Source organism: Suillus plorans (assembly GCF_016647745.1).
Source record: "Suillus plorans strain S12 chromosome Unknown HD556scaffold_115, whole genome shotgun sequence".
NCBI classification, from domain to species: domain Eukaryota; kingdom Fungi; phylum Basidiomycota; class Agaricomycetes; order Boletales; family Suillaceae; genus Suillus; species Suillus plorans.
Window position 1 is genome coordinate 98,320 of NW_024537499.1, and position 20,644 is coordinate 118,963.

The 20,644-nt window shown below is 47.5% G+C and overlaps 9 protein-coding genes across 9 annotated transcripts; 4 read left to right on the top strand and 5 right to left on the bottom strand.

Moving 5' to 3' along the window:
* Positions 1 to 344: 344 nt before the first annotated feature.
* On the bottom strand, positions 345 to 1,855 carry HD556DRAFT_1424138 (uncharacterized protein). The gene is made up of 7 exons (XM_041304574.1): positions 1,801 to 1,855; positions 1,703 to 1,750; positions 1,618 to 1,653; positions 1,501 to 1,570; positions 1,094 to 1,449; positions 1,023 to 1,034; positions 345 to 973 (listed from the first exon to the last, which is right to left on the bottom strand). The coding sequence occupies exons 1-7, from the start codon at positions 1,802 to 1,804 to the stop codon at positions 591 to 593; spliced, it is 909 nt and encodes a 302-aa protein (XP_041152730.1). The 5' UTR covers positions 1,805 to 1,855; the 3' UTR covers positions 345 to 590.
* Positions 1,856 to 1,930: 75 nt separating this feature from the next.
* On the top strand, positions 1,931 to 3,099 carry HD556DRAFT_1424146 (nucleophile aminohydrolase). The gene is made up of 6 exons (XM_041304575.1): positions 1,931 to 2,185; positions 2,240 to 2,321; positions 2,374 to 2,503; positions 2,556 to 2,662; positions 2,730 to 2,849; positions 2,896 to 3,099. The coding sequence occupies exons 1-6, from the start codon at positions 2,004 to 2,006 to the stop codon at positions 3,040 to 3,042; spliced, it is 768 nt and encodes a 255-aa protein (XP_041152731.1). The 5' UTR covers positions 1,931 to 2,003; the 3' UTR covers positions 3,043 to 3,099.
* Positions 3,100 to 3,527: 428 nt separating this feature from the next.
* Positions 3,528 to 4,823, top strand: HD556DRAFT_1301627 (chaperone for protein-folding within the ER, fungal-domain-containing protein). Its single transcript, XM_041299473.1, has 4 exons — positions 3,528 to 3,854; positions 3,914 to 3,978; positions 4,032 to 4,081; positions 4,134 to 4,823. Exons 1-4 carry the CDS (start codon positions 3,720 to 3,722, stop codon positions 4,580 to 4,582), a joined length of 699 nt encoding a protein of 232 aa, XP_041152732.1. The 5' UTR covers positions 3,528 to 3,719; the 3' UTR covers positions 4,583 to 4,823.
* A 2,471-nt stretch (positions 4,824 to 7,294) lies between these two features.
* HD556DRAFT_1250247 (kinase-like domain-containing protein) lies at positions 7,295 to 9,549 on the top strand (the record flags this gene model as incomplete). The annotated part of the gene is made up of 2 exons (XM_041298908.1): positions 7,295 to 8,378; positions 8,546 to 9,549. The coding sequence occupies 2 exons, from the start codon at positions 7,295 to 7,297 to the stop codon at positions 9,547 to 9,549; spliced, it is 2,088 nt and encodes a 695-aa protein (XP_041152733.1).
* A 306-nt stretch (positions 9,550 to 9,855) lies between these two features.
* Positions 9,856 to 11,467, bottom strand: HD556DRAFT_1424194 (uncharacterized protein). The gene is made up of 8 exons (XM_041304576.1): positions 11,249 to 11,467; positions 11,072 to 11,184; positions 10,875 to 11,019; positions 10,469 to 10,728; positions 10,369 to 10,411; positions 10,218 to 10,313; positions 10,091 to 10,161; positions 9,856 to 10,042 (listed from the first exon to the last, which is right to left on the bottom strand). Exons 1-8 carry the CDS (start codon positions 11,412 to 11,414, stop codon positions 9,917 to 9,919), a joined length of 1,020 nt encoding a protein of 339 aa, XP_041152734.1. The 5' UTR covers positions 11,415 to 11,467; the 3' UTR covers positions 9,856 to 9,916.
* Positions 11,468 to 12,543: 1,076 nt separating this feature from the next.
* HD556DRAFT_1450923 (uncharacterized protein) lies at positions 12,544 to 13,824 on the top strand (the record flags this gene model as incomplete). Its single annotated transcript, XM_041307841.1, has 9 exons — positions 12,544 to 12,607; positions 12,664 to 12,776; positions 12,840 to 13,001; positions 13,056 to 13,110; positions 13,173 to 13,265; positions 13,323 to 13,433; positions 13,496 to 13,536; positions 13,594 to 13,619; positions 13,686 to 13,824. The coding sequence occupies 9 exons, from the start codon at positions 12,544 to 12,546 to the stop codon at positions 13,822 to 13,824; spliced, it is 804 nt and encodes a 267-aa protein (XP_041152735.1).
* Positions 13,825 to 15,069: 1,245 nt separating this feature from the next.
* On the bottom strand, positions 15,070 to 15,619 carry HD556DRAFT_1450924 (uncharacterized protein; the record flags this gene model as incomplete). Its single annotated transcript, XM_041307842.1, has 5 exons — positions 15,070 to 15,104; positions 15,170 to 15,186; positions 15,239 to 15,255; positions 15,308 to 15,379; positions 15,446 to 15,619. 5 exons carry the CDS (start codon positions 15,617 to 15,619, stop codon positions 15,070 to 15,072), a joined length of 315 nt encoding a protein of 104 aa, XP_041152736.1.
* Positions 15,620 to 16,984: 1,365 nt separating this feature from the next.
* Positions 16,985 to 17,813, bottom strand: HD556DRAFT_1450925 (uncharacterized protein; the record flags this gene model as incomplete). The annotated part of the gene is made up of 5 exons (XM_041307843.1): positions 16,985 to 17,183; positions 17,235 to 17,355; positions 17,425 to 17,467; positions 17,509 to 17,694; positions 17,769 to 17,813. The coding sequence occupies 5 exons, from the start codon at positions 17,811 to 17,813 to the stop codon at positions 16,985 to 16,987; spliced, it is 594 nt and encodes a 197-aa protein (XP_041152737.1).
* Positions 17,814 to 18,203: 390 nt separating this feature from the next.
* Positions 18,204 to 19,777, bottom strand: HD556DRAFT_1450926 (uncharacterized protein; the record flags this gene model as incomplete). Its single annotated transcript, XM_041307844.1, has 4 exons — positions 18,204 to 18,554; positions 18,619 to 19,454; positions 19,510 to 19,680; positions 19,729 to 19,777. The coding sequence occupies 4 exons, from the start codon at positions 19,775 to 19,777 to the stop codon at positions 18,204 to 18,206; spliced, it is 1,407 nt and encodes a 468-aa protein (XP_041152738.1).
* Between the last annotated feature and the right edge of the window lie 867 nt (positions 19,778 to 20,644).

The following is a 20,644-nucleotide window of genomic DNA, read 5'->3' on the forward strand; positions in this document are numbered from 1 at the left end:
TAAAGCTTTGAAGCTTGACGGGGAGGTAAAATAATATGACATCGTGTGTTTCGGTCACAAGTTGTTTACTCACGCGTGTCATTCAAAAACAACCAACAAGTTAACCGTGATCACATAAGTTGTTTGTGAGCGCTTGAGCCCCTTTGAGCCCCCACGATTCTTGACTTGGGGCATGTGCTCGCTTCGTAAGACTGAGTCACCATTGTACGCAGTAATTCACTCCGGAGTCACCGATCCATCCCAAATCCATCCTCCGGGTTAAAGCAAGTTTAGGTTTAGCGGTCTAGAGTGTAGACAGTTTGTCACTGATGTTATAGTGCTGCGGGATCAGACGTGTCAGGAAATAAAGACTTGCTGAAAGTGTGTCGTCTTTGAATTCAAATTTGCATAAAGTGGTGGTCTGTATCTGTCAGGTCGTCTTCTCACACTGTGTCATGCATGTTGTGTCTAAGCGAAGAAGTAGCGACAGGAACCATGAAACGGTAGTACCAACTTGAAGTACTTACAGTTCTGTGGATAAACACATTCAAATTTGAGAATCTTGGTCCAGAAACTGCTCTAAAGCAACGCCTCTATGCTCATGCTGACGTTCATACCCTGCAATTATCCAGATTGAAGACCATGAGATCCTCTGCGCCAATCTTCACTAGTTGGTCCATGACATTCGCAATGTTCTTCTTCTCAACCATACTACTGATCGCAACCCAACCTTCCTCTTCGAGAGGACTGATGGTGGGTGCTCTTCTTCCAGGCGTAATAGCTGCTGCCTGAGGTATCGATTGCCTGGGAATGTTATATTCGCAGATAACATATTTCGCAGCAGCTAGGACTCCAGCTATTCGGCTTGCCATGAGATCGATCAGAGGTGCATGATGGGCACGATGGGGAGCGTTCGATCTTATGAGTACTGCCTCAGTTTGAAGTACTGTCGCAATGGCGTGCAGACCGGCTGCTCGCATCGTATCTCCAGATTCTAAGACATTGTTAGATCTTCCTACGCCTGGCCTGGGACGATGACATACCGACAAGATCGACTATTCAATAACCAAGATGTGAGCATCATCGCAATCTGTCATTCTAACGCGCGACTTACCTATACCATCCGCGAGTCCAAGAGCACAGGCTGCTTCTACACTCCCGCCTACATACTGGATCTTGGTTTTGTTATCACCAGTGAGGTTCAATCGCTCATCGATCTCAGCAAAATATGCCCCCGCGATAACATCAAAACTTGTAACCACGCGTTTTCCGGCAAGATCTTCGACCGATTTGATTGGCCCATTTTCTGGAGTTTGCACTTGCAAAGCGCATTTTCCGAACCCCAGCCGATGAATCTCCGTTATCTGATCTTGCATTCTAGCCTCAAGGATGACATCGTGGCCTGTTATGCCAAGGTCAACGTCTCCATTTGCGACAAATGATGGTATGTCTGCTGCTGGAAGGAATACGCTGCATCAGAGTCAGATTCGGTTAGATGTAGAATCGGAACCGGAATTTTACAGAGCCATGGGGTGATTCATCACTAGGCAGACGTCAAGCCTGTTGTGTCTCCGGAATTGGATGTCGGCGCCTGTAGGTTGGTTTGCATATCACTCAGGTATTAAAGGAGGAACACACCGGAGAGTAACTCGAGACATTTTTCATGCAGCCGCCCTAGGGTGGGTTAGTACTACTGACGAACTGTAATCAAGATGAAATTGACCTTTTTTTGGAATTGCGAACAGCAGTCGGCCATCAAGCAGGTCCTTGTCTGATTTTTTGTCAGCTAGAATGATATCCAGTGCGCAGAAGACTACTTACTCATATTGAGCTGTACCAAGCTGCAAGATCTGCGATCGTTCGAGTCAAGGTTTACGCAAACAACCCCGCTTTACCAAAAACAGCGGGTAGTATTGTGGGAAAATATAATTAAACTGCCTACTTACGCGGCCTGGGAGTCAGACTGGACCTGACCGTCTCTATTAACTCTCTTGACCACCAACTCAAGCTTGCCCACTTTCTAAATGACCATACCTGACATGGACTCAGTCTCTCATCCTCAGGAGAGGCGCTTCAACCCTTACACAGAAAATGGTGGTACAATCCTTGCTATTGCCGGTGCAGATTTCAGTGTTATTGCTGGCGACACACGACAGAGCGAAGGATATTCAATTCAAACGCGATATGCACCAAAGGTATTTCGATTGTACGCGTGTCGTCACTTACTATTTTGTCTCTTTCTCTAACTTTTTCTTTCAAGAACCGATCGCGCAGTGCTGGCTGTGAATGGGTTCGCAGCAGATGGTAATATGTTTGTGAAGAAAGTGAAGCAACGTCTGGAGGTTCGTCGTTCCTTGATGTGATTTCGCTGTATATGCTTAAGGGGCTACGTAGTGGTACCGTCACGCTCATGCGAAAGATATGCCCCTACGGGCAATAGCAAGATTAATTCAAACGATGCTTTATGGACGCCGCTTCTTTCCCTACTATGTATATAACATTTTGGGTGGCGTCGAGGAGGATGGTCTGTTCATCTTCATGCTCCACCTTCTTAATTTATTCAAGAAGTTTCTCAGGCACTGGCGCCGTGTATTCGTTCGACCCCGTGGGCTCGTATGAACGAGAGGCCTGCCGTGCTGCAGGTGCTGCTCAGTCATTAGTCCAGCCATTCCTGGACAACCAGGTGAGTATTCACTATCTTCCCCATCCTGACGTCGCCCGTGCATTTTGTCTGACGTTGAAACTCCTAGATTTACTTCAAGAATCAACAAGCTGCGCCGGGGACCTCGCATCCGGCGCATCTACCGCTAGAGACCGTCTTGTCGATAGTAATTGACTCATTCACGAGCGCGACTGAGCGCCACATTGAAGTGAGCCCCATATTCTGGTCGTGTAATTTCATCTAACATCATGCAGGTCGGTGACGGCCTTGAAATCTTCATCGCACTCGCCAAAGGACGTACTCTACAGGGTATGGAAAGCATCCGGGGTCTGCAAGAGTTAACCGTAGCGGAAGATGGCGAACGCTTGTTTGTTATGAGGAGGGATTTGAAGAAAGATTAAATCGCCTGTATTCTAGATAACTTTCCCTCGCTGAATGCATTTTGTTGTTGTCTTGACATCGACATTGAAGGTGTATACATTCTTTGGGTATGTACAGAATGTAAACGGAAACACCGAGTTGCTGTACTGATCATAAAACCTATGCAGCTGATTCGGCAATTAGTACGTGTAAGAATGTTGCATGACGACATGGCACGACAGCCTGATGGTCTGATCTGCCCGGTTGGACACTGCAAGCAATTAGGTGGGACGTCAAACAGTGACTGCAGCATGGTGGCGATCATCGTCGGAAAATTGGCGCCCAATGACATGCTGAAGCTTGTTGGTTTCATGTTGGACTAGAGACGGAGATGAAGACTTACGGTGAACTTGTGGTGAACTGATGTTACCAAACACAGTCTCAGAGAAACCCGCGTTTACGTGAGTTATTCACATGGATGATGGAACCCTCTCCCAGTGTCGGCGATAAAATTATTTAAATAGCATCAAGATGCGAAACAAAGACTGATACCAAACAAGAACAAACAGACTGCTGGGCCTCCCACCTCGACAGCTATCGTCGTTCTCAACGTTCGCTCTCCCTCGTGGTTGTCCCGTAGTCTTTTTCCTCTGCCCTTCATACCCCCAAAAAATATCAAACGCTGGCATAAAATATCTGAATCTTATAGACATCCTTGATGATGATATTCACTTCCTTACTTTTGCTGCTCGCAACCTCTGCCCATGGCCAGACCGTTTACGATGCAGCCCATAATGTCACCGCCATCACTGGCACCTGGAGCTCTGGCAGCCAGAATGTCGTTACTGGATCCGTGAGTCGTACATTTTGATTATAGTCTACTTTTTCGGCTCAAGTTGCTGTGGTGTCAAGGGCTTTGCTACGCCAGCTCAAGAGTCGTTTACATACCCAAGCACAACAGGGATGTCATATTCTTTGTGAGTATCTATCATGTTCCAAGCCTCAATGTCTGACTTGGATCGAATCATAGCACGGACGATGGGTACTACGAGATCGCGCGGTATCGTATGACCAGCAATGGTTTGCTTTTTGTGCTGTATCATATTTCATGCCGCTAAAGCACTCCTCACAGGCACCGTACCAACCTGCATCACAGGCGTTATGAACTGGTGTCACGGTACATACGTACTCGCCTCTAATGGCTCCATCGTCATGACGCCATTCGGCGACGGCTACCAACAAATACAAGATCCTTGTGCCGCCGTCTCCAACTTCATAGAGATCTATAACTACGTTGAGCTTTACGTTCTCTGGAACATATATCAAGATCCGGTCAAGGGGTATACTCTTCAGCTGTACCAGTATGATGGCACACCTTTGCCACCTCAATATCTCATCAGCACTTCACCCAACATGCTCCCAACTCAGGCCCTCCGTAATGTCAGCGCAACCACCAGTGCTACCGTCCAAAATGCAGCAGTCGTCAACGCCAATGCTGGGGAGCGCAGATGGGAGGCAGCGGGCATGACAGGCCTGCTTACGGTGATTTCAGGTCTTGGACTGGCTTCTCTACTATTGTAGAATGGGACATGATCACTATACCTGCGCGCCACCGTCGTATTTTTTATACCTATAACACACGCTTTTTTGCATTGGACCTTTGGACACATACCTACCTGCATCGTCATGGATCCTTTTGTCGATGCAATATGGATACCTTGTGATCGACTGCAGCAGACGCTCGTTTGATATGCGTTCTAGTCCTTTGTTTAGTATTACATCCGCCGGCTTGGATAATGAAGACACTTACACGTCACAGGAAGAGTATGGTGTGCGCATGAACATGTGCCATGCTGGACAACATGGGCGCCACAACTTTGTATGACTTGTGACATAAAATGAGCTCCACATTTAAATTGCTCCACAACTTCCTGCTGCGGTTGCCTTTGCCAAAACTAGTTGAGGCTCCCCGTTGCCTTTCCCTCCTTGTCCCCGTGTTGCTGTCCCCATTAATGAATTAATGATGCTCCGTCTTGCTCCGGGCTTCACGCAGGAAGGGGTCCCCCGCTGTGGCACTATGTTTAGCAGCTCTCCTTTCTGTTAACCAGCGAGTATAAACATTCTCGCTCGGTGCATATGAAAATCACCGACCCAATTCCGGCCGGCGCATGTCAACGCAGAGAAACCCTCCTCGACATTTCACAGGCTCCGTTGCGCCGGACAGACGTGGTGGCCATATCAAAATTCTATAACATTCTGCACACGTCAAACATTTCCCCCCGCTCAAAGACTAAGACACCGTACGCCAGATGGCAGGTCATCGTCGGGTCTAATTTGAAAGTTCGATACGTGGTGAACTGGCATTATGGGAATCAAAGAAATTATATTTGCCGCTTTGATGGTAGGTACATCCACGACGAACAACAAGCCAACCCATCTAGCTGGCCAGACCTTGAGCGAGTCTAAACTCAGGACCTTATCATAGGCTCAGTGGCAGTACACGGATCCCTCACTCGCAAAGATATCTGATATCGAAGGTTGATAAACGTTTTTGAATTTGGGGTAGGGACTAGAATTGTTGCCTGAACGGGCTGTGCGCTAGTCCGGACGACAGCGTTTCGATCGGTGTGGATCACTAGACCTCGCCAACTCCGCTTACTGCGGCCGCCGGCGATCCTTTTTCAAGGCTCTCCTCGGGCTGTCGAATTTACCGGAGGGCTAGTTGAATCTGAAGTTAGTCTAGAACTCACCTTTCTCTCGTTATCGTACGGCTACGGTGGCGGTACGTGCATCGTTGGCAGTAAAATCAATATTTGATGGAGTGGAGGTCTGGACAGTTGCCTGTCCTGGTTGCTTTATATCCTGGGCTGCATATATTTCTCGAGGCGCATATCCTGCAGATCCCGCTTAGCAGCTCTACTTTCGGGAGAACTTCCCGGCACTGTTTGCTCAAAACAGTTCGCTCGGGGCGTTCTTTGCGAAGAGAAGTTGCCAAACGAAGCTCGGCCGACGGATCTAACATCCAATATTACTGAAAATATTAATTAAATATACATCCTTCCATGCTCGAACTAGCCGAATTTCACCCGAAGGCCAGTCCAGCTGGCCACGGAACATGTCTAAACTCACCAATCTTTGTGTTGAGCCCAGCTCGGTGGTAGTACATGGATTACTGGCAGCGATATCGAAAATGCATGCACGTTCTCCTATTTGTAGAAGTATGGAAGGTTTCCTGTCCTGGTTGTGCGATACTGCGGCCACACCAGAATTTCAGATTGCGTGAGGGACCGGGGATATCGAATTACAAATATAGACGAAATGAAGTCGATGAAACAACTTAGTTCGGTATTGATACACTCACGGTGAGCGGGCCAAAACGTAGTACATGTGTGCCAACTGTATGGTTGTTTATCGTGCGGTTCATCGATGAGGCATCATTCGGATGGTCCGTTATCGTGCGGTGGTTTGAGGCGAGCCGTCAGAGGCGGACAATCGAATGAGTTTATAGTGCCACGGGAGGCAACGTTTGTTGCTAGAGATCGCCGATGCGAGCAAGTCCGCGCTGGTCTGACAAGTGGATTTCTCTCCCGAATAATGAGATTGTCATATGAGAGAAACTGCTTCGGATGTCCCCAAAAGTCATGTTGATGATCATCCGCATTGCCACTACTGGTGAATAGCGTGGCAGGCTGAGAGCGGCGTCATGGACTAAATACGATGACAGCAGCAAATTGAAGTATACGTGATCATCGGAGTCATTGTTTAACGTTGGGGGTGAAGCCTTGTACGCTGACTTGGAAAGTGTGATCCATAATAAAGGACTTGATTGATTTTGAAATCCAGTGAGAGACCCTAAATGTGTAAAACAGATTGGTTTGCCAACTCAACTGAGCCACTGGCGAGGAGGCCCACAGAGATAAGTGAGACTCGATAAGCCTGGGCCTAGAGATAATAGCTGCATTGGATGGAAGAAAATGAGTTCGAAGCAAGGAGCGTTAAGTAGCCGTAGCAGAATAGCCGCCCAATTTCAAGATCGGAACCGGAACGTGACTGATGCAAATAAATATGGGAAAGGAGTCACACGCCCGTAAATTGGCGATTACTCCAAGAAGTCGTTTATTTAAATTCTCGTGCCTCTTAATTCTTCCCTTGTCGCCGTTTCCCCTCACAGGCCCCACAATACGCGCAACATATCCTTCTACCGTCATATTCATCGATTTTCTTTGTGCCATTAGACCTTGTTTTTCATTGCTGTTAAGCTCAGATCATCGTTCATTTCTACAACACTTTTCCATGATCTCAGGTCTCATCAAATCTCTATCTCCTGCAACAACTACGGCGTCGCTTTCACGCTCCTCCAAAGTTACATCGCAGCATGAGCGTGTACCTCTAGCTTGGGGTTTGCCACCATCCCGGAAATTACCAGATGAATACCAGATAACAGCATCCCAGACAGCTTCCGGCTCGGATCTTGACCAGGACATCTCACGGCAACTTATTACAAGCAACAATGAGCACGCACCTCTCCCAGAAAGCGGTGGTGTCTCCATGTCACCAGCAATGATGTTCTTATCCGCGTTTAATCCCTCCGCAATCCCACAATCACCGGATGCAGAAGGTGAAATCATTCGTGGCTATGTCCTTGGACCAATCATAGGTTATGGGGGTTTTTCTGTGATTAGACGTGCCTCATCCCCTTCCGGAGGTGTTGTCGCTGTCAAAATTGTCCGTCGCACCGATTTGGAGAAACAGACAGATCCTTCTTTAGCTAGAAGGCGACTCAATCACGAGGCCCAAATATGGGCTTCTCTATGTCACGAGCACACCTTGCCCCTCTTCTTTTCCGAACACACTCCCTACGCCGACTTCTTCTTCTCTCTTCTTTGTCCCGCGGGATCTCTATATGATATACTTTTAAGGGACGGCCGTCCCGCTCTCCCTCACGATGACGCCGGCATGATGTTTCGACAAATTGTACGAGGCGTACGCTACCTGCACGAAGTCGCAGGCTATGTACACAGGGATATCAAACTTGAGAACGTTCTTGTAGATGAGATGGGTATATGTAGAATTTGCGATTTCGGCATGACTCGCAAAATCGGCGAAGTTGACGGTGATGAACCCCTATCCGATGCAGACAATCACTCTGATAATCATTCTGGCACTCATCGTCACCGTTCCACTTCTAACAGACCTGTAAAATCCAACACGTCTTCACACCTCTCAATTTTACGACACCATCGTCCTAGGCGTCATCGTATATCAACTCCTATCGGCGAAAACCCTCCGCCTGTCCATCCATCACATGTTTTCCAGCAAGGCTCTTTGCCATATGCATCTCCTGAGCTTCTTCAACCCAAACCTTCACGGTTCAAAGGTGCTAATCCAGCTCAGGACATATGGGCCTTGGGTGTTCTGCTTTATGCACTTTTGACCGGCCGTCTTCCATTTTTCGACTCGTTCGAGCCACGACTCCAGATGAAAATTCTGCACGGTGAGAATATAATATCGTGATCTCCGGCTTGCTAATGCACTTTTTTACAGGCGTCTATGATATGCCTTCTGGTATTAGTCGTGGGGCTGAGCATGTTCTCAAAGGCTGCTTGGAGCGTGATGTCCGCACCCGGTGGACGATTGCGACAGTGGATGAGATGGCTTGGGGTGTTGGGCTTGACGACGATGACGATGACGACACATCTCCTGTAACAGACAAGGATAAATTTGAGTTAGTAGATTATCCCAGCCGCCGATCTCCCTCATTATCCCAGTCGCGCTCGCGCCCTTGCGCACGGCGTGATAACAAGCCGAACCCACCTCACACCGAAGAAGCACCCCCAAGGCTGTCCAACCGTTCCCTCTCCCGTGCCTCTGTCTCAACTGCAAGTTCACTCTCAACACGATGTACAAGTCGCAGTATCTCCCGCCCACCAGTCGTTCGTTATCCAATGTCTCCCACATACAATGAACTCAGTCATTCAGTGGTGAGCGCCTCGACGTCTCTCTCTGTGCCGCCTCTTGACATCGGTGGCCCTACTCTTCTTGCCTCGCCAGGGCCATCACCTGAGCGTGGCCGGAGACCGAAGAAGGCGGGATTTTTACCCCCGCCTCGGTGTACACCATCATTAGCGACGTCTTCCCGTCAATCAGAATATGCTCCAGAATCTGGAGATCTGGACGCTGATGTAGACGTGTTGGGCGATACTTCTCACTGGACGTCTACTCTAGGCATCGACGCTGTAGCAGGATCTACTGCCCGCCGTAGTGGTATGACCACTGCGATCGAGCGTTTGAAAGCCATCCAGGACGTACTGCCACCGCAAGAGCACAAAAGGGCCGAGAGCACACCTCCGGCGTCAGGTGCTTGGCTACGGAGATCGCGGCTTCGTATCAAGGAAGATCCTTCTTCCTATCGCGCAGCCGAAGTTCACGGAGCGGGCGGATTTCTTAGAGACTCCAGCACCACTCCCATCCCAATCACGCCCAAAGGCGGTACCCGAAGCCGGAGCGTAGGGCATGACACCCGTCACGCCTATGGCCGCACTCGCTAGTTGTATCTTTACTCTTCCCCAAAAATTGCAATCTATCTTCTGGGGACCATCAGATTTGTGAGTTGCTGAAACAATTGCTATTTATCTTGCTTTTTGTCTGGGTTTGGGCTCATAGCTGTATTTTGTATTCGATCCTGAGGACTTCTAGTACATACGATTTCCTTGTCTGTTTTTTTCCCGTTGTCATTGATTTTAGAGCAATTGGTGTTTGAGATACTCTTGATGGCAAAATTTATATTACGCATTACTTACCAGATTGTACTACTTGTCTTATCCTCAGGAAATCTCGAACCTCATTCACAATACCTGTCTGTGTGGAACAAATGCGCGATACGATTAGCAATAACACAGATAAAGAGCATAGTGGCTAAGTAGTGAGTTCCATCGGGGCATGACCGCTAGCTGTAACTATCACGTCGTCCGCTGCTACTTTCTGAGCCTGACGCTCAGCAGCCTTGGCCTGAAGTGCCCTTACATCGTCTTGCAATTTGGTCTGAAGAGGAATTTAGCTGAACCCAAAATCAGTGATACCTGGACGCACTATTTTAGCCTCTAGTTCTGCTTTGTCAAACCCCTCATATATTCTTTTTGATGACAAAGGTTTTTTGCTGTCTAATGAGTGATGTACCTGAGAATGATCTGACGGAGATAGTAAGTGGCGTTCCTACCAAAAGCTGCACGCCTGAAGACTTCTTCCATTAACTCGTGGTTTCTCCGATATCTCGCAATTGCTAGCGTCCGTGTCGATAGCATCTCAGATTCATCTGGACAAATGATCAATGCGAATAACGTTCATCTGAACGAATAAAGTAATCGAACCTGCGGATTCGTCATCATCTAGCCGTGGAGGACCAGGCCGTTGCTGAACCGATAACCAACATATCAGATAAATGTTTCTCCGATGATAGGATATACTCACGCCCGCCCCTACTCCCCCATTCCCATCTCTCGTCCGTTCACGCTCCCTCCTCCTTTCCAGGGCCTCCATGTTACTGTTCTGCTGCGTTATCATCGCCTGCGGGTTCATTCCAACTTGGGGCATACCGCCTTGATGCGGACCTGCGGGGTGTGGGAAGACTTTGTGACCCGCCCTATCGCCCATGACATATATAGGAGGGTCGGTGATTTGTCGTAGTGGGTAGTGCCTGACGGGATTGTTCAAGAGAGATGGGACGATCTCTGGAGTGCGGGAGATGTATACGTGGATGTAGATGTAAGGGTGAACGCGGATGTGGGTGTAGATGCGGTGAAGTTGCAGACATATCGGACAACGTCGATGGGTGGTGAGAAGGCAAAAATGATGGTATGGTGATGGTGTGACTTACGGATGGGTGGTACGCGGGAGTAGTGGACTAGCACTAGTTGGGGATGGCCGCCTTTGTGAAGGCGGTAGCGTCGGCGCATACGCCATGCTGCTGTGTCTTGGGAGTTGGGTATGAAGCCGTATTTGACTTCTGCGACTTCGAGTTCCTAGGGAAAGGTTAAACTAATTTATGGATTGCATAAAGGGGCTGATACGCACCCGTGTACCACGTTGGACAGGCATAGTGTATCGATTTTCTTGGTCTTGCCATCGGATACCGTCGTTCAGAGGTTGAGCAGGATTTGGCATGAACAAGAGGTATATTTGACCCTCTGCATGCGTCATAGAAGTAATCAAACGTTAGTTAGAGACTGAGGTCTTTGGTACTATTCATACCTTGTGGCTTATCGATAAAAGTCCATGTGTAGGGTTGGTTTTGAGAGGTTTGGATGGCACGGAATAGCATGTTGGCTGCATTTTCTAGGGAGACGTTTGGATGAAGACCAAAGTCTTCTGGATATTTGAGTATGGGAGTCTCTTGTTGTATTTGCTGAAAGGCCATTCTGGTCACAGTTTATTAAGTTGAGCTGTTTCTTGCCGAGGCGTTGTTTGGTTTGAAAGCTGTTGGCAAACAAACGGTCACGTGTGGGCCAAGCGACTTCGACTGTTTCTCTGAATACACCGATGCCCATTAAGTTGATCGATGCTGTTCAAATTGTGCATTCCCGTTGCAAATGTACTTTCTGCCGCCATGCGATGTATTCGTTCATCCAAAGAGGTCGAGCTTTTACGGTAGTAACAACAACGGGACCCCGAAAAAAAACAACGACTACGTCTACTAGTACTTGAGGTAGTTGTAGGTCGCTCCAAGGTCTTCGCGTTTCCACTGACGATGATGTATAAAACTTTGAGCTCAAGGAGCTTCGTAATTCGGTAGCCAGTACAATGAGCGCACACGGCGAGTTCCCGAACCAATCTTTGTGTTTCAGCTCTCAAACCTATATAAGTTATATATAGTTATCAGGTGCGCTCTGCGTTTGTTATGTAGTTTGACCAAAGACTGAGCAATGTATGTGCCTCAGAATAGAGCACGACTATTGTGCCTTAGGCATCAAAGGTGCAACTGTATCTTTCATCAAGTTGTTCCCTAGCCACCAGCCGGTACATCCTGTGAATGAGTCATGATAGTGAAACACTACAACAAGCTGAGTTCAAACTCGAATAACATGATCCCTAGTATTTTCACTGCCATATTGATGGGCTCACAGCTCGTTCATAAAAGCTAAGAAGGCGCATGATGCGTGTGTGAAATACATTTTCTGACCTCTAGATGGAGTATTCGACTGACGATATCGCAACAGCGAGAAGTCTGCAGGTCACTACGGTAAGTCTTCCTGATGATATGGGGCGAATCATCATTAACAAGTCATGTACCATCAGTACATATACAGTGCGTACTGTCTAAACCTCATATTCTTTGTCCTAACACAGTTCAGCGTCGATGGCTACATTCTGGGTAGGCTTATTCTGATATATTCACCTCCGCTGTCAAACTCGCTTATCCAGACCTATGATTATGCATGTTCACTTCATGAAGAGGTAACATCCTTGTTCCATTTCACACCTCGGTTTTGATACCCACAATATGCTGTGCAAAGTGGACATTTTTGCTTCGATCACACTGGACCAAGATGAAAGGCCTGTATATTGCCACACGATACCTCCCCTTTATCATGCTCGCCACGGATCTATGTAGTACGTTGCGCTCCAGCACACATCGTCACAATAATGAATTAACACTTGGTTTTTAGGGAGCTTTACCCTGAATGAGAACACAATTGTATGCGATGCGGCAAGAGTCAATGGAAACAGACAACTCACTGACTTTGCCAGGAATGTTTGGTGTCGGTTCATATTAGCTCAGGTATGTGCACAGTGCATTCATGTATGGACGTCCTTGCTGAAGGCTACTACTTTCCCCTCACAGGTCTTTGCACAGTATTATCCATTTTCTCCGGATGTATCTCTCGTTTCCCCATATTATATGCGTGGTTCTGATTCGATTCATTCAGGTTTTTTCATCCTCAGAACATATGTGCTCTGGAACAAAAATAGGATCTTGCTCGCAGCCATGCTGTCCACTTTTTTCGTGAGTTCTTAATCCACTCATCACACCCAAGCTAGTGATAGATGCATCAGCCAGACTTTTCTTGGAGCATCCTTCGGCATTGTCTTCGCCACTGCCGCCCCCGCAGCATGTATGCACTCATCTTCCCTCTGGCGTTCCACAACTACTGGAACATTCTGTTCATTTTCACAGATCCAACTAGCGCGATCCCGGGAATCACAGGGTGCTATGAGACCAGTTTCTGGTACTTTATGCCATTTCTTCTCTTTTTCGTGTTCCAATTGGGTGGGTAACCAGGAGCATATATATGTAAAAACACGTACTGACAGATATTCTCCCCAGGACTGATGATACTCACGCTCATACGCGCCATGCAGAGTTGGCGAAGATCCCCAAGCCGTCTGTACGTTGCTCTGGTGAACCATAACATATTCTATTATGCATGCGGTCTTCGTAAGTTAATCCTTGTAGACGCCGTTTTTCGCACTCATCCATGATCAACCTCTTTCCTGAAGTATTCTCGGTAACGAATCTTTTCATGTCGCTGCTCCTCCAGGTGCGTGAATCTATTGGATGCCTTTTTTGACCGAGCCGTTGATGTTCTGCGCCTCAGGCCTCTTACCGCACCATGTTGTATGAGTATGCATCGCTACATACTGCTGCGTATTCCTACTAACAATACCCGAAACGTACACCCATGTATAGCTTCGAGTTCACGATCCTTGCAATCCTCACCACGCGCATGCACCTCTATCTCTGGTGGATAAACCAACATGCACACAGCTCTGGCGCCTCCGTAGGTATCCCAATGTCCGACATGTCAACTGTGATTTCCATCGCATAATGTGGTTTATTCGGTGTCGTTTGTGGAGCGAGGGTTGAACCATACAAGATGACTGGTGGGGGTGGGTTTGGTAGAGTTCGTTATGTGCTTAAATTATAGGATGAGTCTATCGCAGGGTGGAGTATTTGAATGACCTTGGTCTATTTAACACCTGTAGTTTCCCCTGCAAGCGGTGGCGCACTCATGATCCAGAATTCGAGTGTGCTGGAGCCAGAATTAGTGAGCTGATCAATTCTTGATATTGTAGCTTTTGGATGAAGACCAAAGTCTTGTGGGTATTAGAGTATGGGAGCCTCTTGTTGCATTTGCTGAAGGCCACGGTTTACTAACTCAAGTTGGGCTGTTTCGTGAATGTCAGAGATCTGGCCAGTCTGGGGCCAAAGTCTGGGGCGGACATCAGTGAATTGACGAGTCCTCGATATTGTAGCCGTGGGAAGTATAGCACGATGTAATTCTGCTGCCGCCAAATATTAGCTTTTATACTGCGAGCAATTTGAGTTGCACATATATACCCATGTATGCTTGTAAATCCAGCTTAACATGAATGATTTATGACAATGCTGGAACATTCCGCCTTTGCAGCCAATGAGTAGTGGTAGTATACCCGAGCCAATCGTTTTGAGCTTCGACATCTCACCTAGTCTCATTTTTTAATTACAATGTTATTCAAGGCCTTTTCAAGGAAAGAGCCTCTGGCATTTGTCAATTAATCTAGAATGCCATTAGATTTAGCCACAAAGCTATGACATTCCTCCTTTTCAGACGATGAGGGGTGGTAGTACATCAGTAAAAAACTCAAAATGCCGTAGCCCTGGTGACAGCTACATAGAGCTATATAGGCACAGTAGCACTATATAGGCACCCTTCAAGCTACTGTAGCCACTGTAGCGCTATATAGGCACCCTTCAAGCTACTGTAGTCGCAGTAGCGCTATATAGGCACCCTTCAAGCTACTGTAGCCACAGTAGTGCTATGTAGGCACCCTTCAAGCTACATACAACTAGGGATCCGCACGGGTATACCCTGGGGTGTCGGGGACCTGACCCGCACCCGCACCCCGAGGTATACCCGGACCCGCACGAAGGGTGCGGGTTTTTGGGGGGTATGGCCAGCTCGTACCCTCACCCGCACCCGTGCAGGGTTTACCCGTGGGTAGTACATATAAATATCAAGTTAGAAATATGAAAAAAATGATTGTAAAATAGAACTTACTAAGACATTGCGAACGGTGGGCAACGACTTCGATCAGTATGGCTTGAGCTCGATGGAGGATCGACACGCTATGAACAATAGACAATGACTTCAATCAGTATGGCTCGAGCTCGAACGAGGACGACACACTCACGTTCTATGAACATTGGGCTACGACTTGGATCAGAATGGCTCTTGCTTGAACGAGGATCGGCGCACTCACATACTGCGAACGTTGGGCTACGACTTGGATCAGCATAGCTCTTGCTCGAACGAGGATCGGCGCACTCACATCCTGCGAACGTTGGGTGACGACTTGGATCAGCATGGCTCTTGCTCGAACAAAGATCGGCATGCTCACATCCTGTGAACATTGGGCGACAACTTGGATCAGCATGGCTCTTGCTCGAACGAGGATCGGCGCACTCACATCCTGCAAACGTTGTGCTACGACTTGGATCAGCACGGCTCTTGCTCGAACGAAGATCGGCATGCTCACATCCTGCGAACATTGGGCGACGACTTGGATCAGCATGGCTCTTGCTCGAACGAGGATCAGCGCACTCACATACTGCAAACGGTGGGCGACGACTTGGGTCAGCATGGCTCGAGCTTGAAGGCAGGCGTTGTGTTGAAGAAGATGGAGGGGTATAGCACGCTATAGTAGGTAGTGTAAGCATTAGCAATAGGACAAGTGTAGTAAGTACCGCTATAGTTCTCGATTATGTAATGTACCGGTCAAACCCGAGCGCGGGTGTGGGGTGTGGGTCCGGGTACTCAAAGTGCGGACCCCCACCCGTACCCCAGTAGTACCCATACCCGTGACCCGCACGGGTTACCCATACCCGTGCATATGCCTACATACAACTATATAGCCAAAGTCACCGCTACTACAGGAGTCAGCTGGAGAAATATTTGCTACAGGTCACTCCAGGCAGCTACAGCACTCGTGTGATATTAACCTGTCTACAAACTACTTATGACAGACACACCAAACATCTCGCCGTCAATATTTGAACTCGTTAAAATAAAAATCACTTGCCACCTTGCGGTGGAGTTGGTGTGTCGAGCGAGGACTTGTTGCAATCGAAAGGAAGGTGCTCTAATGTGCCACCATTTTGGACTCGTTGAACCATGTGATAATTGACTTGATGGAATTTTCGCAATATTGTCATATTGCATTGGTATATATTTCTATTATTGTAAGAATATACAAGTAGTCTTGTAGCCTAGTTGTAAAAATGATGCACTTATAATTGTTCAAGGTGTTGGGTTCAATTCCTACCAATTGTACATTATAACATGTGAAAATCATCTGATGTGAGCACTGGTGACATTTCTTTTGGCCTCGTAACTATCAGGTCCTACTAGTGTTAGTAGCCTGTAGCCTCCTGTAGCTTGCTATGACGAGCTACCAGTGACTCTCATAGCGAGCCATGTGGCTATATAGCCACATGTAGAAGGGACTTGACAAATGGGACTACAGGTACTACAGCAACTATATAGCCACCTGTAGTCAAATGGTATTTTCCTGATGTAGACTTATTCTAACTATTTCGTGTATTGCCGTTTGGCCCTATTTATTTGTCCTATTACAATGCTATTCAAGCCCTTCTAATACCTTTGGTGCTGGACATGTATTTTTGTAACACATCAGGTAAACATAATTCACTACAGAGTGCTACAGAGTGCTCTGTAGCACTCCGTAGCACAATCCAACCCGCTGATGCCAGTAAGTGCAGCCCTTCATTTTGCTGTAATGGGGAGCCGCAGAAATCAAAATTTCATTGCGGTCGAGAATGTACTAATTGATAATTTGATACATGCATCATAAAGGATAAAGGAATCGTGGAATATTGCAACCTGACTTAAGAAAGTTAATCGTGATAGCCAGAGAGCGTGAAAGCAAAAACGGGGGTAAGATCCAAAGCACAAGAGTGAGTATGAGTAAAATATCAATGAAGTACTATCAATGGGCTTTGCCATTGGCCTTTGTCGTGGTAGATGGTGTGCCATTGCTCTTGCCACCTGTAATGGGCTGAGGCTTCTCAGCAGACGTCGAGGCTTCCGCAGACGCTCGTGGTGCAGCTTCCTTCATCACCATTTTGGTATGAATGTCCTCCAATTTCGACGCCTTGACTTTCTTGGGCCAGAAAAGTGTTACGAAACTGCGGTCAAAGATGAACATCGATACAACTAGTCTAGGTGTTAGTACTCACGCCCAAAGATGTCGACGCCATCGCTCTCGGTCCTCTCCAGCGGCTTGTTTATTCTGAAGAACAATCTCGATGCGTCGTCCAATAGCGGCTAAAGAATCCTTGAGAATGGCAACTTTATCGTCTTATATGCCAGAACCTGCAGACGTTTGGAATTAGATGGACTTAAGAAACCACATAAATGTTGACTTACTTGGAAGCTTTCCTTCCCTGCCCAGGCGTTGGCACCCAGATTTCTACGCGCAGCTGTTTAGATGTGATGGCATCTCGCAAAAACAAGTGTGCCAGGGTGTGGGCTGAGCGTGACACTCGGAAGACCACTAGCCTTGCCTCCAGCACCTAGATACTCGAGGACGGAGTTGATACGAAAGATGTGTGTTGCGACATAGTGAGAATCCTGCCCGTGGACAGAGTAGTAGTCTGTGCGATCAAATAGACGGATCGTTCCAGTTTCAAAAGATTTCTTTGGGAGTTTGGAAAAGAATGCAACGAAAGGTCAGAGTTGAAATTTCTGTCGTCGAGCAATCGAAGACTCACTCGGTTCATGCTCTGCATCTTTCCCTTCCCATACACGAGAGCCATGCTACCGTTAAATCTTGACTTGATAATAGAAGGAAGAAGTGAAAGATAAAATGTGTCGCGTCACGCGTATTGAAAAAATTGCTCCCGGTCTCTTTTGCAAATCTGCTCGTGTATTAGTAAGAGTCTAAGACTTCAAGCGCTTTAGTGTCTGCACGCGTTAACAACTCGTGCCGCGAAGATCATAGTGGAGATGTTTTGAATGCTCGGAGACAAGTACTTATACGGATTGGCAAGACAGATTTGTAAGTATGACATCGAAACAACTTGAACACAATCACAATGCGCAACGAGGAACTAGTATGACTGTCAGTCCGATGAGATGAAAACATATGCGAGCTCGAGTCAGAGTAGATATCTAGTAAGGCAGGAGATATACTATCAAACACCCAGTTACTGTAGTGCACGATGCATGCTAATCAACAATGCCTCAAATCTCAAGCGTTCATCCTCGGGCAACATGCGTAGACGAGACTTCGTGAACGTGTAATAGACCTTGTTCTCCTCGCCGCGAAAGTCCAAAGCTGCAGACCAAGGACCCGCTAAGGCTTTTTGCAACGACCAAGCACGCGAGGTTACTGCAAGGGCGATGACATTGGTAAGGAGGGGTTGCCAAGACTCTGTATCGAGGGGAATATAACGAGAGTATTGCTTGCAGGATATGATGTGTTCTAACAAGTCAAAGATGGCCTTGTGGCCACATGGAATTCGACACAACCTGATTTGCCCGTCGTCCATGGTCACCTAAAATGTATAGAGTATAGTGAACACCGAAAACGTAAGGTTTGATCACAAAACTCGGACCTACCTCAACAATTTTATCCGCAAATAGAAAGTCTGATAGCAGGGCTGCAATATTTGCGACCCGTGCTGCTTGCATTTCGTCTCTTGAGAGAGATAGATCAAGGCTCAAGTCATAAGCTGATATCCAAGAGATACTGGCGATCTCCTCGAAGTCGCCATGTATCTCCTTCGGGATTGCTTTGAGCCTTGCGAGAAGGTTCTTAGCGTCCGGCCCCGATTTCCAATGGATGAGTTCATGCCCGTGGTTGACGTTATTGCTGGTATAGCGAGCAATCGTCGCGTCTAACGTGTTGTTGGCAATGGTGGAGAGTTCAGATGCGGACGGAAAGAGATTGTCTTCGAATAAGTTCTTGAACATGTCGGTCCGAGCGTCCCCTTTGAAATCCTGGAGTAACATCGGTGTTAAAAAGACAAACGACGAGGACGCCTGTTCCATGGACAGGGATAATTCCTGGGTGACATATTTGGAATTGAGGAACTTCGTCCGGGTAGAGGTGGCACGTTTGGTTTTGCGGGAGGTATGCCTACCCCGGATCAACTTTTTCGTCACTTCAGGTATGGGGTCAAGGGGGGCCTGAACGTTTGAGTCGTCGGATCTCATGAAGTAGTAGCCATCGTTAGACATGGCGGGCTGAGAGTTGTTTGAGCTGTGGGATACCACGGAATGGTAGGTGTCAGGAAGGGGAGGAGGATCGTCCGTGCCGTGTGATAGAGTGAAATTGTAGTTGTGACCGCCGTAGTAATGGCCGCCCCCATCATGCACTTGGAAAGAATGGGGTAGCGTCATTTGCACGCCCTGCTGGCTGCTACCTGAGGGCACCAAGTAGTTACCGTGTTGAACTTAAAGATCGTTGAAGTTAGAACGGCAGAAATCAATTATACACCAAATAAATACCGTTCAGGTGGCCACTATCGTGTGTTGGCACCTCGAGATGGCCGCCGGCAGAGAATTGGGAACCGGGCCCATCATACTGCTGGACTGGCTGCTCCAATTCAAAGTCGGCATTGCCTTGGGTGTTTGGGTAGCTGTCGTAAGTGTGATGACCTGCACTGGGTCCTGCGTAAACTTGAAGATCGTGAGTGCAGAAGGCTGATGCAACACGAAAAAACTTACCATCACCATGATCAAAGGCGGCGTGAGTCTGCCATTCAAAATCTGACATGTCCATTATGCGAGAGTCTGATCGATAACGACTTGTAAGCGGCAGTGGGTGAAAGTAGAGGGGAAAAATTGACCGTGATGCTTCGTATCCCCACCGGTAGTCAAATCTTCAAGCTCGGCATGCCGGACGCGATACCGAATCTATTGGACAACGTTATTAAAACTTACAATATTATTATTTCGATCTCGTTGAATTAGGCCCCTGTAGCTCGACACAGCGTCCGATTGGAGGGACGTACTTATTTCCTGTTTGGGATGCCTACACATTTGACAAGTCGACGTGTCAGAAGGGCATCCTACATTAATTCCCGCTATCATAAGGTTTGGGGTGGAACAAGGTGCAACTCGTGTCGTCGCCAAATGGAGTTCGATTGCATTGCGCAGCCCTATGGCTAGTAGCTTCTGAGCCTCGCGCCTATGAAATTCGGAACCTTCCACTGAGTCCAAATTAGTCGTGTCAGCCAATTTTGAATTCAGCGTCGGCTGCTGTCAACTGACTCGAACTCAGAACGCTTCTCACTACCATCCAAAGTCACAAGCACCCGAAACACGCCCTCTGAAGCGCGAGCGAGGACTCATCAGAAGTCAAAAAATACGAAGACAAGTAACAAAACATCCGATCACACAAAGAGAATGAGCGCTACGAAGAAATGAGGCGTGAGAAAAGAGCACTCGATATATCCACGGAATTTGCAAAATACGATATAGCGGGAATAACTATACAGTAATTGTCTAGAGGGGCCTCCATTTATATCCAACATCTTGATTTCCTGAGCCCCAATAGTTGACCGGTAATATTGTATTTACTGAGTCCGCTTCAGAATTAAAATCGACGGATAATCCAATAATCCAACTGAACTTACGTAAT

Excerpts from the sequence above, each read along its gene's own strand:
- HD556DRAFT_1424146 (XM_041304575.1), top strand. The coding sequence starts at position 2,004 with ATGACCATACCTGACATGGACTCAGTCTCTCATCCTCAGGAGAGGCGC. Across the intron at positions 2,322-2,373 it reads AAGTGAAGCAACGTCTGGAG|TGGTACCGTCACGCTCATGC; the intron begins GTTCGTCGTTCC and ends GGGGCTACGTAG. Across the intron at positions 2,663-2,729 it reads AGCCATTCCTGGACAACCAG|ATTTACTTCAAGAATCAACA; the intron begins GTGAGTATTCAC and ends TGAAACTCCTAG.
- HD556DRAFT_1424138 (XM_041304574.1), bottom strand. Across the intron at positions 1,654-1,702 it reads GTTCGCAATTCCAAAAAAAG|GGCGGCTGCATGAAAAATGT; the intron begins GTCAATTTCATC and ends AACCCACCCTAG. Across the intron at positions 1,571-1,617 it reads ATGTCTCGAGTTACTCTCCG|GCGCCGACATCCAATTCCGG; the intron begins GTGTGTTCCTCC and ends ACCAACCTACAG.
- HD556DRAFT_1301627 (XM_041299473.1), top strand. The coding sequence starts at position 3,720 with ATGATGATATTCACTTCCTTACTTTTGCTGCTCGCAACCTCTGCCCAT. Across the intron at positions 3,855-3,913 it reads AGAATGTCGTTACTGGATCC|GGCTTTGCTACGCCAGCTCA; the intron begins GTGAGTCGTACA and ends TGTGGTGTCAAG. Across the intron at positions 4,082-4,133 it reads GTATCGTATGACCAGCAATG|GCACCGTACCAACCTGCATC; the intron begins GTTTGCTTTTTG and ends CACTCCTCACAG.
- HD556DRAFT_1424194 (XM_041304576.1), bottom strand. The coding sequence starts at position 11,414 with ATGGCCTTTCAGCAAATACAACAAGAGACTCCCATACTCAAATATCCA. Across the intron at positions 11,185-11,248 it reads TTTTATCGATAAGCCACAAG|AGGGTCAAATATACCTCTTG; the intron begins GTATGAATAGTA and ends TGACGCATGCAG. Across the intron at positions 11,020-11,071 it reads CTGTCCAACGTGGTACACGG|GAACTCGAAGTCGCAGAAGT; the intron begins GTGCGTATCAGC and ends ACCTTTCCCTAG.